Raw genomic sequence first — 18,204 nt, forward strand, 5'->3', positions numbered from 1 at the left:
GCCGATGGGTATGAATGCTGGCTGATGGAGAAGACAAAGGTAAGTATCCAATGAGATCGGAGGCTTAACAGTACAGATAAATGTGGGATCACTATTTGGCAAGCAAGAGGTGACTGTTGTGCTTTTTATCTAATGTTTTATAACAGCTTATTAATGATTTATGAAGTGCTCACAGCCTAATTAATAAACTAATTATAAACCATTCATAAACCCTTTATAAGGGTAGTCTTATTGTAAAGTGGTGCCGAATCATTACCTACCTGCTCCATTACCTACCTCACACACTGTAGTAGGATGTTAGGGTTACAGCTGTGACTGTATTAAGACCCCTCTGACATCTGAACATTCAAGAGGGGTGTGGCTAAGACTTAAACTTCAATGAATGGAATAGATGTAAGTTTTTAACAATGGGAATGAGTATTTTAAATTTTATTATGTCATTGTTGGCAACAGTTTACTTTGTATTTTACTATCAAATACAGTTAACCTAACATAATCCAACCTAACCTAAAGGGTACATTGAAAAATAAAAAAAGGGACAGTCCAGATTAGATTACATCTGGCACTTCATAACACATCCCTTTCCATTGGAAGGGCACTCATAGAAAAGGTCAAGTTTAGACTATTGTAGGGGAACCTTATAGGGTACTGCATCACGTTTTCTCCACTAGAAGGGCACTCATTAAGATACATTATTTTCTCGCTCTAGAGGGCACATCATCATAATTTATTGCATGAAAGGGCACCCCAGAGGGCACTCAATCATTTTGTTCCTCATGTGAAGGGCAGCCAATAGGGCATTTCCTCTCGTTTTTGCCACTCTAGAGGGCACTCTAGTGACACGGGGAGGGGGGCGGTCACAATGATAAGAAGGAGAAAATAAAATATTACTTGGTAGCCTATAGGTTACATTTGATGCCATGTAGGCCTAGGATTTTTTATTGTTGTTTAAACAGATGTTACAGGTTTCAGATGTTTGAAAATAGTCTACATTTTAGCAGCTAAGGTTTTGCTCAGTCGTTGCTGTTCATTAAATAGTCAAACTGATTTGAGGTCGTTGTCATTCTGTCGTCAACCTAGGTGTACATTATATTTGCGTTTCTAAGCAGACAAAGGAAAAGCAGGCATCACATGATACAGAATATTCTAGCCATGGTCAAGACTGGTATCAGCCTGCTTCTCCTAAAGCTTCTCACAGTTTGTCCAAATGGGTGCTTGAGAGCAACAAATCAGCTATAGCTAGCCTGGAGCTGGCTAGCTAGCTGGGTAATGACTAAACCAATAGCCACCAAGTGAGCTGGTGGTAACTTAGAGGAAACAAGCAGCTTGCAAATCGTACCAGCTCAACTGTGAAACTATACGAGACTACTAACATAACTTATAAGAACAAGAGAAAAAAAAATAAACAAGAATCAAAGGTATTAACAGTTTTAATTGGATTGCTGAGAGCAGCGAGTTACAAACACGTTTTGCAGTTTACTTAACCATGTCTGTACTGTATGTGTGAAGAAGTGGTTTAGTTTGGAAATAATGTAAAGGAGGAGCACTGACTAAGCACATCCATAACTTCAAAATGGCCAATAGGAAAGCAGTGCATTTTTGATGACCAATGACAACATTACAGAAAACTACGAGCGCTCACAAAAATAGCTATAACAGTGTTTTTGGTTTTTTTCAGAGTTTTCATTGGATGGGCAGATGATTGCTCTAGGTGAGCAACGCCCGACCCAGCCCGCCCGCAGACACCCCCCCACCCCCACCCGTAAGAGACCGCCTAAGTACGGAGATATAGTTGGTTTTAACTATGTGTTCGTGTGCGTATGATGGCTGCCTCGCGTATTTTGCATCCGTTTGGTGTGTCTGCATTTTGGTGTGCATTTTCAACCCACCGCCTTGCTCTGGAGTGGCGGCAGTTATAGACCCACTGTTCAGGAGTGAGATTGCTCCCTGTTATACAGATAATGAAAAGTGATGAGATTTCATTTTTTCATATTAAACCTAATAAAATGAAGTATATGGCTGTAATGCGAACTCAACTGAATATGGTCGCATCAAGTTGAACTTCAGTGGAAGGGCTTCATCTGCTACAAAGACAGGGGGGCTCAGGACTTCACTCCCAGCTAGAGCAAATGGAGGTGGCAGGGAGAGCTTGCCCTGGACAAGCTGGGATCAAAAGGGACTTCTTGAAAACACCCCAGCATCACTGTCATGGCCATATGCCCCTGTGTCCACAACTGTAAACCTGTACCTGGCATCACATACAGCCATCAGGATAAAACTGAAGTATCATTTGTAGTTGTAGAAGAAGCTTCCACTGTTGGCAGGGGCATGGACTCTGACGTGTTTACGGTCTATTGCCCCAACACAGTTGGGAAGGTTCCATTATAACAGAAATCTTTGTGGATCTGCTTCCACTGATCTTCTCTGGGGAAAGCCCTAACCTCATCCTTCAGAGCAGGCCATAGAACTCCTTTGACTATACGTCCAGCTGTCGCTGATCTAAGTTTGTAGCTGCTGCCTGTTGTTAGAAAGAGGAGGGTGACGGCAAGCCGCTCTGCTGAACTGACTAGCTCACTCTGTGTGTTGTGGTGTATATTAAGCAGGCTAATCAGACAGAGCAAATCATCAAATGTCTTGGCGAACATTCGAAATTACTGGCGGTGTTTCTCATCATCAGTTTGTCGCATTGGCAGACAAAGAGAAACATATTCGCCGTTGTCACGACGTCCTTGACATAGGGGCCTTATGTACCATCTACGAAAGTGCTGCTGTTGCTTTTTCTGCCCTGATCTTAGAATTAAGCAAATACTAACCACCTCAAGTGCTGCCATGTTTATTGTTTACATCATGTAAATCTGGAAGCTCTATACGGTCTGAGTTCCCTGGCGTGTCCTCTGGTGAAATCTTCCAGTAACATGCGTAGTACATAGGCAAGTATGTGAACAATTATGTTCATGACGCAGCTGGTTGTGTATGCGAATGTGTGGTTAAAAAGCAACTATATCTCTGGCCTAAAAAGTGCAAAATCTGCACCAGTTGTTTGAGCTTAGAGACGGAGAACAAAATAACTGTCACGGCAGCATAACCTACGAAGGTAAACCCAGCTATAGCAAGTTACATTTACCGCAACGTTCAGATGTTTAAAACTTAAAGCGTCTGTTAAGCACTGGGGAAATGTGTCACACATGCATGACAAACAGATCAAAACTTTGTTGTAGTAGGTGTTAGCCTTCAAAAGATTACTACAACTGGTAGAATTTGAAATTTTGCTTTTGTTGAATTTAAGTGATATGTTTTACAGTGGATAAATTAATATGATATAACCCTTGCATAATATACAGATCAGTATTAACTTGTAGCAGAACGAGTGGACCTTTGCAAGACAGCTGACATTTTAAATAATAATAATAAAAAAAACCCACATACACTGACACAACAACAAACAGAGACGTGCAAAATGAAAATATGACCTGGGTCACCATAGTACAAACACTTTTTAAAATCAGTACACTTCTCTCCTTGCACTGTTTCTGCCCCCAAGATTAAAATCACCTCTGTAATGCAGTCGGTGCACTTCAGTCTTCGCACGGTTTCTATTTAAGTCACATAGTTGAATACAGAGAAGTGGGTCTGTGCTTAGCGTTGACTGAGTGGGGGTGGGACCATCAGCTCCTCAGTACACAGGAAGTGTTCTGAAGTTCAAAGCCCATCTCCTAGGTGTGCATAAACCACAGTAAGTTAAAGTTAAAGTTCAAGTTTATTTGGAGCCCAATATTACTAGCTGAAGTCTCAAAGGGCTTTACTAACTTCTGTGTGGACAATGTCAATCCCACCCGCACAGTACAGTGCTTCCCGAATAACAAACCCTGGATCACCAGAGACATAAAGGCCCTCCTTAATGACAAAAAGAGGGCCTTCAGAGCTGGGGACAGGAGGAGATTAAGAGGGTCCAGAAAGCACTGACTGCTAAGATCAAGGAGGGCAAGGACGCCCTCAGGAGGTGGATGGAGTACAGGCTGCAACAGAATAACACAAGGGAAGTGTGGAACGGTATGAGGAGAATCACCGGCAACAGTCAGACCATGAGAGAGGACAGCGCTTCAAGGGCCGATGAGTTAAACCTGTTTTTCAACAGGTTTGACACTGGAGCCCTTGCCCACTCACCCCCCAGCCCCTCGACTATTCACACCTCCCCAATTCACCATGCAGCCCCCCTCCAGCTTTTCTCAGGTCCCTCCTGCTCCTCCCCCCTAACCACTCCACTCAGCCATCACAACTGACCAGGTGAGAAGACAACTGGAAAGACTCCACTCAGGCAAAGCTGCAGGCATGAGCACAGAGGTGCTCAAGGGATGTGCCGAACAGCTCTGTTGTGTCTTCCAAAACATCTTTAATTTGAGCCTGGACCTGGGAAGGGTCCCCACACTTTGGAAAACATCATGTCTGGTCCTTGTGCCCTAGAAGGGGTACCCCAAGATCTTAAATGATTACAGGCCAGTTAACATCACACGTGATGAAGACCCTGGAGAGGCTGATCCTCTCCCACCTTAAACCCCTGGTCAGACCAGCACTGGACCCCCTGCAGTTTGCTTACCAGGAACATGTGAGAGTGGAGGATGCCATCATATACCTGCTGCACCGAGCCTACTCTCATCTGGACAAGGCTGGAAGCACTGTGAGTCATGTTCTTTGACTTCTCCAGTGCATTCAACACCATACAGCCTGTGTTGCTGGGAGACAAGCTCCAGAGCATGCGAGTTGATGCTCCGCTTGTGACCTGGATAATGGACTATCTGACAAACAGACCACAGTACCTGAGACTGGGGAACAGTGTATCAGAGACAACACAGGGGCCCCCAAGGGGACCGTCCTCTCTCCCTTCCTGTTCACCCTGTACACCTCCAACTTCAGATACAACTTGGAGTCATGCCACCTTCAGAAGCTCTCTGATGACTCTGCCATTGTAGGGTATCAGCAGGCAACAGGAGAATACAGAGGACTGGTAAACAACTTTGTTGAGTGGTGCAGCCTGAACCGTCAGCAAGACAAAGGAGCCGGTTGTGTACTTCCGCAGGAGTAAGCCTACCCTGTCCCCTGTCTCCATCCATGGCGAAGATGTCGAGGTAGTCCACTCCTACATATACCTTGGAGTGCACATGGACGACAGGTTGGAGTGGACTAAGAACACAGAGGCTCTTTACAAGAAGAGCCAGAGTCGGCTCTGCTTCTTGAGGAGACCACGATCCTTCAATGTCTGCAACAGGATTCTGCAGATATTTATCAGTCAGTGGTATCCAGTGCCAATTTTCTACATGGTGGTGTGCTGGGAGTGTGGACTGAAAGCTGGGTATGCTAACAGACTGAACAAGCTTGTCGGGAAAGCCAGCTCTGACATAGGAGGTGGAACTGAGCTAGACTTGCTGGGGGTGATGGCAGAGAGGAGGATGCTTAAGAAACTGGTGAGCATCCTGAACAAAAACTCCCATCCCCTCCATGACGAGCTTGTTAAACTGAGGAGCACCTTCAGCGGCAGGGTGATCTCCCCCAAATGCTACACTGAGAGGTACAAAAGGTCGTTTCTGCCAATGACCATCAAATTGTACTCTAACCCTCTCTGCCGCAGCAAAGGGTTAGAGTGATGCCTGATGCCCTGTGCTGCTCCTCCTTCAACATAATGATTGCACAATGGACAATTGCATAATGGACAATAACTATTTCTATCTATCTCACTCCTTTTCACAGGTATCTGGTATAGAATTGCACTATGTAGTTAGTATTATCGTTTTACACAATGTGTAACAATGACAATGTACTCTATTGCACAATACACACCTCACAATAGTGATAATCTTACTACTACTACTCTATATTGTGGCATATTCATTATATTCATTATATACTATGTATATAACTCCTGCACTATGGCAGTAACTTTCTATCTGTATGTGACTTTTGTTCCAAACATTCTCTGCACCCACAGTTGGGTTCTTGCCTGCCCTGTTTCTTTATGTTACCAGCTAATATGGCTGTATTCATTTTGTCTTGCCTTCATCAGTATTCAAATAATGTAAATTCTAAAACTATTTTAAGTATGAGAAGGGTTGAGATGTCAAAAATGGTCAGCAGGGAGCCTTTCCGCTGAGATTATGCTGACGCTTAACTTTGAGTTGAGGGAAAGATATAGACAAACCAAATAGTTTTCCCCAATATTTGGTTTATTTCAGACAACACCAAAGCCAGTCTCACAGAGACTACTTTGAATTACACAGAATGCAATAAATAGACCAGGGGAGAATTAAGGACATTTACACTGATACAAAAAGGATTATTTACAACACTTGAGTAGTGCAAAAAAAAAAAAAAAAAAACCGACAAACAAAATCCTCCTCATAAATGATTAACTGTTAGTCAGGACACTTAAAATGCAGTTATTTGAAGATGAATCAAAATGAGGTGCACTGGCACACACAGGAAAGTAGCTGACATCCGGTACTTGGCATTCATTGACAGTTAATGTTTAACCAGATCCGTCCTGACTGGCTGTAGATGACGATGAATATGTTCGCAATGCTAACATGCTGAATACCTACACTGTGGCAACTGGTCTTATGTGAGAAACATGGGATATAAGGAAGGAACACACGAACATGCATCAACATCATAGGTTAAAAAAGCGTCCAGAAAATTCAAGCAGTCGACTCTGCATTATCAGTTGGAGATTGAGAGTATGTCAGAATAATTAGATACATGAAAAGATGACAGTTTTCCGGGGCCCATGCATTTGGACTCAGACATAGCTGTGAAATGCTGAAGGAGCAGCCATAAACCTGAATTGTTGCAGAAAAAGCCCTGAGAGTAAAAGGCTTTAGCACCACCCAATCGTCAACAGTGGCCGATTGTTTCCCTCTCCTCTTGATTCAGTTTAATGTGCCATTAATGTGCCACACCTGGGAACAATCCTGCCACATTTTTTTTTTAAAGTGCAATATTCTTTATACAATTACATTACTCTCATCTCGCTGTTTCCGCAAAGGATCATTTACAGTCGAGACAGAACACAATATCCATGCACAAACAGAACTCATTCCTTCCCCTCCAATGGCAACTGCCAAGCCTCTGATGGTTATACTGCTTCGAAGGAATGTATGGGCCGTCATATCATGCTACTCATCACTGAAATCAGTTTTTTTCTGTTTCTTTTTTTGTTTCACCTGAAGCAGCAAAAATTGCATCAGCAACAGTGACATCAATTCTTGTAGAGGACATTACCTCTTTGGGTACATATTTGCATATTTGACAATTAATACGAGGAGGAAAAAAGAAAAAGCAAAAAAAAAAAAAAAAAAGCACTGTAGCATTAAATTTGCGTGAATAAACAAATAAACAAACCAAAAACAAACAAAGTAAACAAAAAAAGGTAAAGCCTATAAAAAAGTTTTTTTTTTTTTTTTTGAAAACCTGATTACACTCTTTTGTGCATTGACTATGCATACATCCAGTAATACTTGAGGTTGACCACCGAGCATTGGTTCATGAATGTTTCTTTTTTTGATAATGCCAAAGCAAGGAGTGAATGCTGCATCAGCTAGACTAACTGAGACAAGAAAACTATCTTTAAGAAAGGAGCTCAAATCAGTTTACTGCCAGCAGACATTTGCTTGGCCTAAAGCTTTAGCCATGATGTGCCCAGAGGGAGACAAAAAAATCTGTCCGTGAAGACGAATAAAATTAGACATACCTCGTTATTACACAAGGCAGCTCTATGGTACAAAGGCTTTGATGGAACAAGAAGCTTAAACACTACAAAGCAGCGTGCGTAGTGAGACATACCGTCTGGGCTGTCTGCATAGACACAAATCCAAGGAGCATAATCAAAAGAACTGTTTAAACACAGAATATGGCTGAAATGTATTGATTTTGTTGAAAGAGCTGTTTGACTCCATCACTACACCTTAACAGTTTTTTTGTTTTTTTTTTGCCCCTATGCACCAAACCGGTTGTTTTTGGACACATATGGAGGGAAGCTGGCACGTAAGTTGAACCCTTGCAGGGGGAGTTCATTGGCATTCCGTGATCTGGAGTCGAGACATGTCTGCGCTCGCAGAAACCAAACACGCTCACTGAAAGCTAGCCCTTTGGTCTTCTCAACAAATCTGAAAAACTCGACAGGCGAGAAAGTCTATGAGAGTCCTGGGATATAAAATGAACCATGTTTTGTTTTATAAAACAAACGAGCAAGCAAGCAAACAAAACCACTCTATGACAGTCTATGAGGACAGGAACATCCTCTGCATGCAGGGTCCAGAGAGTCTGAGAGTCTTTTTCTGTTAGTGGATTTTCAGTAAGCGATGTGTCAGTTCCTCAGGATGATCAGTCTTTTCAACTCTTTCTTCGGAAGTGGTTATGTGTCCTTATACCTGGAGGTGAAAAGATGAGTATGGTGAGCAGTTAGCGGCCAGTCTGGTACCTCATCATGTACGACAGAGAAGAAATCGTGTTCTAAACAAGTCTTGTTTCCACAAGAAGCGTAATACTTGAATCTAAAGTGAAACAAACACTGTGAGATGATTGAACTTGAGATAATAGCCGCCGCACCAGTTTGTGTGAACACTGCACAAAGCACTGTCTCACTATGTTCCACTCAGTATAAGATGACCTGACGTGGTGTGGCAGTAATCTGGCCAGCCCGTGTCCACTGGGCATCAGAACTTACCCACTCTGTAGTGTGAATTCAGGTAATGCTCCAAGAGAAGTCAGTTGTTCTTCAAGAGCCACAATACGCAGACCAATATAACCAGAAGAGAGTAAAAGTAGAACAACCCTGAAAATGCAAAAGAGCAAGGCAAATAAGTCTCCACACACACACACACACACACACACACACATATCAGTACTCACGGATACAGGCACCTGCACTGAACAGACTAAACCACTCAAGCCACCACATATTTCTGCCCCACCTCTGCACGGCTCACTGAGCAGTCATCGACATTTACAGGAAATGACATTTTGATCTGAGTCTCAAACCTACGTTAATTTCAGGTTTCAGATCTGATCTGCCTCATACACATATATATGGATATACGCGCCGGAAACCCACAAACGCATACTGAAATAAACAGGTAGAGTGCTCTTTCCACCAACATGTCTAAGAGATAAGGCCTTCATTTTTTCCCACAGGAGGTTATTTTTGTTCTTCTACACTTCTCTATTGTTGGGCCAGCAGACATTGCATGGACTAAAAATCCTGGTTTTGTTCATTTAAGGCTGGTTTCATTAACTGAATGTCACTTACAGAATCAGGTAGATTAGAAGGAGAGTGTTGAGGTTGCTGGTTTCTCTCTGGATGAGGAGGGAGCGGGCCCTGCCTGTCATACTCCACATCCATGAAGCACCTACACAGAAAAAGAGAGAGAGAGAGAGAGAGAGAGAGAAGGGGTGGGGGGAGAGAAATGTGTAAGGTTACATAGTTTTCGTAAAAGTTGTGAGTTTACAACTGTTTCTGTGTCCATGTGTATGTGTGGTACCTGAGTAGTCCTCCACAGAGCTTTCATCCACTTCTCTGTGAGATCTCCTCAGTGTGGGGTGGTTGCCGTTTGCGAGTGCATCTGTAACACATACAAACAGACATTTAAACAAACAAACAAACCTACTCTGTTCATATCATGCTCTCAGCAATTGTTCCGATTACTTCATATTAATCTTGGCAAGAAACCCACTTATCCCGCGTTTAACATGAGAAACTAAAAAGAATGGGTTATAGAATGGAGTGTATTCATATAAAAGTGACAACGAAAAGGGAAACCACCACATATACATATATATATATATATATATATAGTTACAATATATCTTGACAGACCGAGTAAAACACTCTGAAGGCTAAATACTGTACACTGAAAGAAAGGATTCGTAATACAAATCTTCATACAGCTGGCCAGATAAAGCTAATGGAGACACAACTGAACTGTATTTGAACTCTTTAGGGCTCCTCTCTCTTCAGTCAAAACACAATGATTAACTTATTTCACCAATAACAAGTGAAGAAATCGACTTTGAAAATTGAATTGTCAACATTGAGCTTAACAGCTAAGCAGTCATCAGGTACTGACGGCTTCCCGCCGGAGTGGTACAAGTCCATGAGAGAATCATTAGTGTCTTTGCTTCAGACCTGCTTCAATTATACCTTAAAATAATAAGGAAATTTCCCCTCATCTGAGAGGGAGGCTTTCATATCACTTATCCAGAGGGAGGGTAAAGACTGGATGGAGTATAAGGATACTAGCCAGTTCAGATTACAGATTGCATGCATCCGAGCTGATAATGAGGATGGAGGCTGCGATGCCTTTTGGATAGATGAGGACCAGTATAATCACAGAAGGAGTGGTTTAACCTCTCCTTTAATAATCTGTGTCAGATATTTGAGCTGGAGGGGCAGGATTTCTATAGGTACTTGCAGATCCAACACTATTTCTGAAAGAGCTAAAAGGGTCCAGCCCAGAGGAGCCATCCAAAGTCACTCAAATATTTACTGATGCCTCTAATTCAGGGAGAAGTAAAGGCCTCATTAGTAAATGACACCAGGCCATTACACAGCTACATAAAAAGTCAACAGACTACACAGTGCAAGAGTAGGAGTAAGAAATGAACACAGAAATAACCATGGAAATGTGGCTGAGTGACTGAAACCCAGTCCAGTTCCACCAACTCCCCGACTTGGAGACTGACTGTTGGAAGACTCTGATTTGCTTTTTTTAAATTAACCCAAACCAGAAATTTAAAGAAACAGAGACTCTGTCTGCTTACTGGAAGTAGTGCAGAAGAACAGTAGTGGACTAGGCTCACGTATTCTGGTCTTGTCTCTCCGCTCTGCCTTTTCAGAAGGAGGCGGGAACAGTGGTTTCCAAAAGATTAGGTTTTGGATTTTTGGACGTCACGTTTACCTCTGTGTATCCTGGAAATGTTCCCGAGACTTAAGCAAAAGTGACGTCTACCCCTTAACGACGCCATGGCAGTGAGTAAAGAAAGCTGTTACAAAATGCCAGTTTCAGAGAATCCCCTTTACTGTTAACCATCTATGTTTTATAGCACAGAAGTACAAAAATTCAAAATTCACCGGTACAAAATTCAAAATGCTGTAAAAACAGACGCTTCAATGCATGGATCTGACTGTAATCTGATATAGGAGGAGGAAAGGAAAGTGCAGAGCTTGTAAAAACTGCAGGAAATGCTATATGTTCACATTTATTGGGGCTGATCACTTGATAGCCAGATATCTACTCCTCTTTGCGAATACATGCGTTAAGGTTTGCTTATGTAACGGGTGAGGGGAAGGGAGAGAGGTTTACAGTCACGTAAATAGGAGCGTCTTGCTAACTCGCATTTATAATTACTACGCTCTTTACTGTCAACAGTCTACCCCCCCAACACTACGGGTTGCAGGGCCCCTCGAGATCAATTCTTGTTGTGGGACTTTGCTGCTGCTGCTGCTATTGATTTGAAGAGCAGAAAGCCTCAGAGCTGGGCAGAGAACAAGAGCTACACCCAGGCATCTGGGCGGAGAGAGGGAGCTTACAGAAGGAGAGAGGGAGCTTACAGAAGGAGAGAGGGAGCTTACCTCTGGTGAGGCGAGTAGAGGGAGAGCTCTGTAGGAGGCTGGAATCTTCGCCGTCCAACTGATCATAGCAGTCCTCCAGACTGGACTGACTCGAGTTCTGCGCAAAGTCAGACGGGAGAGCACATTACGTCAGCGAAGAGACAGAGAGACTGAAAATGCTCAAAGAGAGAGAAATAGTCTGAATGGCTTACAGCGAGTTTGTTTTGATCAAAGCTATTTTCAGCTGAGGAGAACAGGGGACTGCTGTTTGCACTTCCATCCTGAGGAGAAGAACATACGCGGACATTAAATTAGCATACGTTTGTTATGACAAAACCTGCAGATGTTTATGGAAGACTAAGAAGGAGAAAACGTGGACATCAATTCAAAAATAAATGAGTGGGAGAACAGGCTGACCTCAAGTTGGAAACAAACACTTTGCAGAAGTCTGTAGCAGCCTTCCCTGTTCCGAAGGGACACGAATAAATACTGCAGAAAGAAAACAAAAATATCGGAGAGCAAAATATTAGTGGGTGAAACACTTTTGTTTGCTTTGCTTGTAAATCACACAGCAGACAAATTCAGCCTCGGCTTTAAAAGGTACTGCTGTGGTTTGTCTCTTAATATAAAGGCAGATTTAAACCAACCACAAGCAATGGGAGGAACTAAACATTGTGTAGTAGTGACCCTTTCCAGCCATTCATTGGGTTCTACTAAAAGTCCTGTGCAACATTTTATGCTACTGACACCTAGTGGTCAATGCAGTTTAGAGCAGCCAGATAAGATTTCAAAGACACCCGAGAAGAAACAGAAACAGAGTGCAGAGCCAAAGATGTGTCAGAAGTTGGCCTTGAAAAGCATTGTGTACGTTAAATACTATACAATAAATCCTTTTTTTTTTTGTTAATCATCAGATAACAAGTGAGAGCAAATATGTTAATAAAATGTCTGGTTAGGTAATTAAGAGTGGTTAGGCAATTAGACATATTATTCATTCAAGGGAACAGAATCATCAGCAAAGCCGCTTGTGAATGTAATTTCTGAAAAATTTTAAGCAGTAGCCTGTTTCTAGCGTTAAGCATATTTAAACCGACTGATGCCTTATAAAAAACTTATATTTCCTTAAAACAGTGAAATGGTCAATTTTATACACTTGTTAACTGAAAATGAGGGATACTCAGTAACATAAAGTGAAGTGAAGAGAGATAAAGTAACCATGTGACTCTGTTATTTGCCTGTCATGGTGATGCTGTCGTTGTCTGCTTAAACGTGACTCGTGTAATTGTGATGAGTTCAGCCTCGTTTTGAAGATGATCAAGGTTCACACATCATCGATCACATGCTTACAGTCACATGAGACATAGAGTCACACACTGGTTTGGATAACACTGCCCTGATGTATATGCCAGTGCTCCAGTATCAAGGGTAATGCCACTACCATCCCTGCTAGTGTTACAGACTGGCAGGAAACGGTCGAATCATCCTAAAAGCGCAGTGGGCCTCATTCACAAACCATTCTTAAGAAGAATTTGTAAATTTGTTCTTAAAACCTGCAGTTCTCTGACATTCACAAGTGTTTTCTTATTTGAGATTTCTTCTTAGGTAAGAACAGAATCAACACACCCTCAAAAGCACACTTACTCACATTCGAGTGCTGACATGTTAGTGCAAAATAATTGATAGCTTGTTGGTTGTTAGAAAAGAACTCAGAATTACAAGAACTAAAGTCAGAATTGCGAGAAAAAAGTCTGAGTTGTGAGAAATAAAGTCGGAATTGCGAGAAATAAAGTCGGAATTCCGCGAAATAAAGTCGCAGTCAAGCAAACGTTTTTTTTTTTAAACATGGCCAAAATGGGCTTCCATAGATTTCTGTGTGTGCGCACGCCACTGCAACTGGCATGTGCTTTCAGTTTACAAAGACAATGGGATTCATCATTATAAGAATGTGAACAATTCTGCGGTTTAAGGCCACGTCATGGATCTGGCGTAGACTTTTTCTTAGAACCTTTCTCAAGAACAGATTTAAGAAAAAACTTAGGAAGGTATTGGTGAATGAGGCCCAATGATCTGATATCTTTTTTATTTGACCAGAGTCTAATTATGAATGTCTAGAAGGCGCTGATGTTATGATAGTCCTCTACATGTACAGACCACTGCAGATCACAAGCTGGACAAAAATAGAGCCTCATCTTTTTATGAGACTGATATAACTCAGAAGGATACTTGTCTGAGTGCATGTGTGAGAGCAAAGAGAGAGAGAGAGGAGAGAGAGGGAGAGATGAGCAGTGTGGGTGTGGGTGTGTGTGTGTGTGTATGTGTGTGTGCAAAAGACTATAATCACATGACACAGAAGGTTAGCTGACCTTTTCTCCTCCTGTGGTACGGATGGACAGAGCGTTTGGCACCAGCAAGGCTGTGTTTTGCTTCTTCAGCAAGTGTACGCTGGAGACAGGAATCACCACCTATATTCAACAACAACAGCAACAACAAAAAAAAAAAAACCCAAACTCTTACTTATTAATCATCTCCAACTGCGCTGAACATAGCAGTCAGCAAGCATTAAAGTTGGGTTTGCGTTATGCCAGATCAGCACTGTGTTTAATGCATAGCTACATGGGCTAAAATAGTAAGGGCCGGTTACCTTAGTATCCTTGAGCAGCACAGATGAGTAGAAACAGATGTTCTGCTCTGTAATATACAGTCTGCCGTGGTATGGCACCTCCCTCTGCAGAGCACAGATGTAGGCTGAGAGAGAGAGACAGAGACAGAGAGACAAACAGACAGAGAGAGCCAGGGGGAGAGAGAGAACGGAAGACAGACTGTGAATAGAAGGCTGTGTTACAAAAGCCCTTCAAAGCCCTGTAAGGTGGGGAGTGGAGCAGCAATTACGTTTCCTTCGTATAACAATAACGTTTCCTTACCGTCAGCTACTCTAGCTCAGCAAACCTTACGCCACAACCTCACCTCTTTTTAAAAAGGAGCTGCCAGCTAGGTAAAAGGTCAAGGCTGACTCCTTGACTAGCTGGAACAAGCAACTTGAGCAACTCTACTGTATTAAATATGTATCCCACGATAGCACATGCTTATCAATCAGGAGGAGTACGACAACAACAATGACTAAACAACTGATTAAGAGATGAAGAACACGATATTTATACATCTCCGCTTACCGTGTAATAGGTCCTCACTTTCAGGTAGATCTGGGAACAGTTTATGGAATGTTTTATTGTGCTTTATAAAACTCTGTAGAGGAGACAGAGACAAGGTTCAGAAACATGGTGAGACTTGAAGACGTGCCTGAGAGGCCAGTACAGACAGAGTACCGTAATAGTTAAGATCGCAAATGACACGAGGGATAGTACGTACACTTCGTGAGCTGATGCTGTCCGTCCTTTCGAGCGTCCGGTCAGCATCAAACGTTTGAGATCTACGGAGGGAAAAAAGCCAGCAGCTCAAATGAATCTGTCTGTCAGATCTGTTTGTTATGCCGTGGCCTAGACTAAACACAGAGACTTCTGAACGTTATAATTACCCTTAAACACAGACATCAAAAGCAGCATTTAAATCTTTTCTGTCATTACCATTTGTGTATACACCAGTGTATTTTTATGCGGCTAAGAACATATTAAGAGAATAGTTTCTATTTTTACCTGAGCGGGACCTGCCTGCTCAAGTTTCTGGACTGCTGCTGGATCTCCAGTTGGGCCTCCTCTAAACTGTAAGCTTTTCTGGGCTCCAGTTTCTTTTTTGTCTTCCCTTTCTTCACTTTAACGGGAAGCCCCGTTGTGTCCACTGTGTAGCTGTAAGGAGAGCAGTAAAAGAAGCACTTGAGTGTGTCTCTTTGGTGTTGTCTTAATGTAATGTGTTCAGTGTAAGTAATTATAAAACGTCACATTCATCTTCTCACACGGCAGAGCAACATGAGAGAGATAAAGCCTCATAAAACATGTTTGATTTAGCCAACTGCCACTCTACAATACCACGGCTGTTTCAATTTGACAGTCTACCGCCTCAAAGGTTACTCCTGATAAAGGAGCGGCTTCACGGATACGGTCGAGGTGACTTTTGAAATCTTACATCATGTCGGGAAAAACAAATCCCATTTCCACTGTCTGTTACGACGACAGGAGGTGGGAGAGGACAGGCGCCACGGAAAATTTCACAGGGAGCAAACGGGGAGAACTAGTTTAAACGTTTCATAATCCAACGCTTTCAAAGCTGGAGACAGATGACCACCACTCGGCTTATCTTTACGACTTGCAAATAGTTCCTTTTTTTCCCCTGAGTGACACAGGTCATTATCTAAGTGCAGGTGATAATGCATCAACGCATCCCATGATGGTAAAACGCCAGAGGACAAAAAAGAAAAGAAAAAAAAAGTGTAAGTGTATTTTTTGTGAAATCAGATGATCGGTAACAGAAATCCTCAAATTTGATGAAGGCGGCTTAAACCGTTTCAGATTTAACACGTGTCTGTTCTTCACAACTATTCATGATGCGTACCTAAAAAAATAACTTCAAAATTCAACATTTAACAAATTCTTTTCGATGAGGAGTACTCCCTTACCTGTACACATTATTCTTTTGTCTTCTTGATAACCGTAAACTCAGGGATCTACTCATAGCAAGTAATCCTTTTCAGTAACGACGAGTGTGAGAAATGGCCTCAAGCCATGACCCTCCTTAGTTCAGACTTACAAAACCATTTGGATTAGCACCATCCTGAAGATAATCTCTGATCTGACTCGGAAGAGAAAACAAACACTTTCTTCTGACCAGATAAACCACAGTTCTTGCCGTCTTTCTCTGAATTTGTGGTTTCCAAGTCCAGGTGAAAGCTAGTCTATTTCCTTTCTACAAATGCAAATTCCTAAAGGAGGTGGGTTTGTGGCAAAATGGTGTGACTTTACCCTGAGTGATGTCATGGAACGCCTCTGCGGAATGTAAGCAGTGTAAACAAAGGCAGCCGTGTGGAAGGCAGGTAAGAACACGAACAAAAGGGCCAAACCCTTTTATTCAGATTCCTCATCAGAAAATCCTGAACCGATAAAGAAAATTGAAATTGCTCTCAATCCCAAAATTATTTATATCTATCTATCTATCTATACACACACACACACACACACACACACACACACACATATATACATACACACACACATACATACACACACGTATAAAAATGCTGACTTGCAGTGCAGTGTAAAAAAAAAAAAAAAAATCTCACTTTTCAACGTGGCCTTTGAAAAGAGAACCGCACAACCTTACTTCTGCATGGGGCATAGTGATGACAAACCGATTTACATCCTCTGAGGCTTTTAGGGAAAAAAAAAAAATCAGTATGGGAAGAGACAGGAGTCTAAACTTCCTGTACCCTTTCCTTAACTGTCCTTGAACATGCTCAGACCAGTAAGTTCACTAGTCAATGTCACGTCCTTGGCCCTGAGATCCAACCACGGTGTACCATTATAGTTTCTTCTCAAAATGTTTTCAACGTGGTTTGCTTTCCTGTACTGCTTTTAGAAGTTATTTACAAAGGAGAGGCAGTGATGCCTGTCAAAACCAGTTTATCGTACATCCGATAATCAGACATGCTGACTACTTTTTCGATATCTTGATAGTTTTATCTGATCTAACTCGTTTCTGAAAGGTGCAATGGTTCGAGGATTAGTCCTTTTCTTCAGAACCATCCAGGAATGCTCTTCAAAGTTAGCATAGCACAGATTCCTAAAAGGATAACCATTACATGCTAATGACTGACAGCTTAGGGTTATGAGAACAAACACGCAGAAATCAGAAATATGAGAAAAGAGTGTCAGACACAGAGAATAACACTAAATAGGATATAACATTGAGATCTAAATTGGAATGTGTTGATTAAGTCTTGTTAAATCTTTCCCATTGCATTGACAATGACGTTAAATGCTTATCAGACAGACAATCATGTGTGGAAAAAAAGTTGGTGGAAGTTGGCTGGAGTTGCTTGGAAGATCATAAGACAGACAGTTCGACTTTGTCCAGGACTCAACACTCGGAATTACAACAACTTACCTTTGGCCACAGATATAATCATATTGTCAAATGAATCACAAATTGTGACTGACCAGTCTGAAAATCTGCAGAAGAAGTATGCACTCTGAGAACTACGCTATCACAATAATGCATCTAAACTAACATGCACAAAAGAAGAGAAGAGAGAGAGAGCGAGAGAGTGGATTAGACTTCTAAAAAAGAAAAATTCTTTTGTGCATTTTCACTTTCGTGTTGACATTTTCTGTGAGACAATGGAGTGGATTGGCCTAAAGCAAATACATTCTGCAGGCCTTCCCATTGCATGCGCTCTTTCAAAGGATGTGTGTTCAGTGCCAGTCAGACGGGGGGGGGGATGGCGTGAGGACGCACGGCAGCTTACATTTCCAGTATTTCGAGAATGTTAAAAAACAAAACGAAACAAAACAAAAAAAACCCTGAGAAATATGTGGCCACACAATGTGCATTCTAATATTGGATAGGAATCGTTACAAACCGAGCGAGAAGCCCGTGAACTTCGCGAAACTGTCCAAACCGCTTTCTCGTATCATTGGATTTATTTATTTTACACATGTTGC

At 42.0% G+C, this 18,204-nt stretch overlaps 1 protein-coding gene across 1 annotated transcript; it reads right to left on the bottom strand.

The window, feature by feature from the left end:
* Positions 1 to 7,475: 7,475 nt before the first annotated feature.
* On the bottom strand, positions 7,476 to 16,219 carry LOC115827723 (GRAM domain-containing protein 2B). Its single transcript, XM_030791632.1, has 13 exons — positions 16,164 to 16,219; positions 15,247 to 15,396; positions 14,963 to 15,023; positions 14,767 to 14,839; positions 14,238 to 14,341; positions 13,960 to 14,058; positions 12,014 to 12,085; positions 11,809 to 11,877; positions 11,618 to 11,714; positions 9,528 to 9,608; positions 9,296 to 9,395; positions 8,714 to 8,821; positions 7,476 to 8,417 (listed from the first exon to the last, which is right to left on the bottom strand). The coding sequence occupies exons 1-13, from the start codon at positions 16,217 to 16,219 to the stop codon at positions 8,402 to 8,404; spliced, it is 1,086 nt and encodes a 361-aa protein (XP_030647492.1). The 3' UTR covers positions 7,476 to 8,401.
* Positions 16,220 to 18,204: the final 1,985 nt, after the last annotated feature.

The sequence above is a fragment of the Chanos chanos genome, chromosome 14 (genome assembly GCF_902362185.1).
Source record: "Chanos chanos chromosome 14, fChaCha1.1, whole genome shotgun sequence".
Classification (NCBI taxonomy): domain Eukaryota; kingdom Metazoa; phylum Chordata; class Actinopteri; order Gonorynchiformes; family Chanidae; genus Chanos; species Chanos chanos.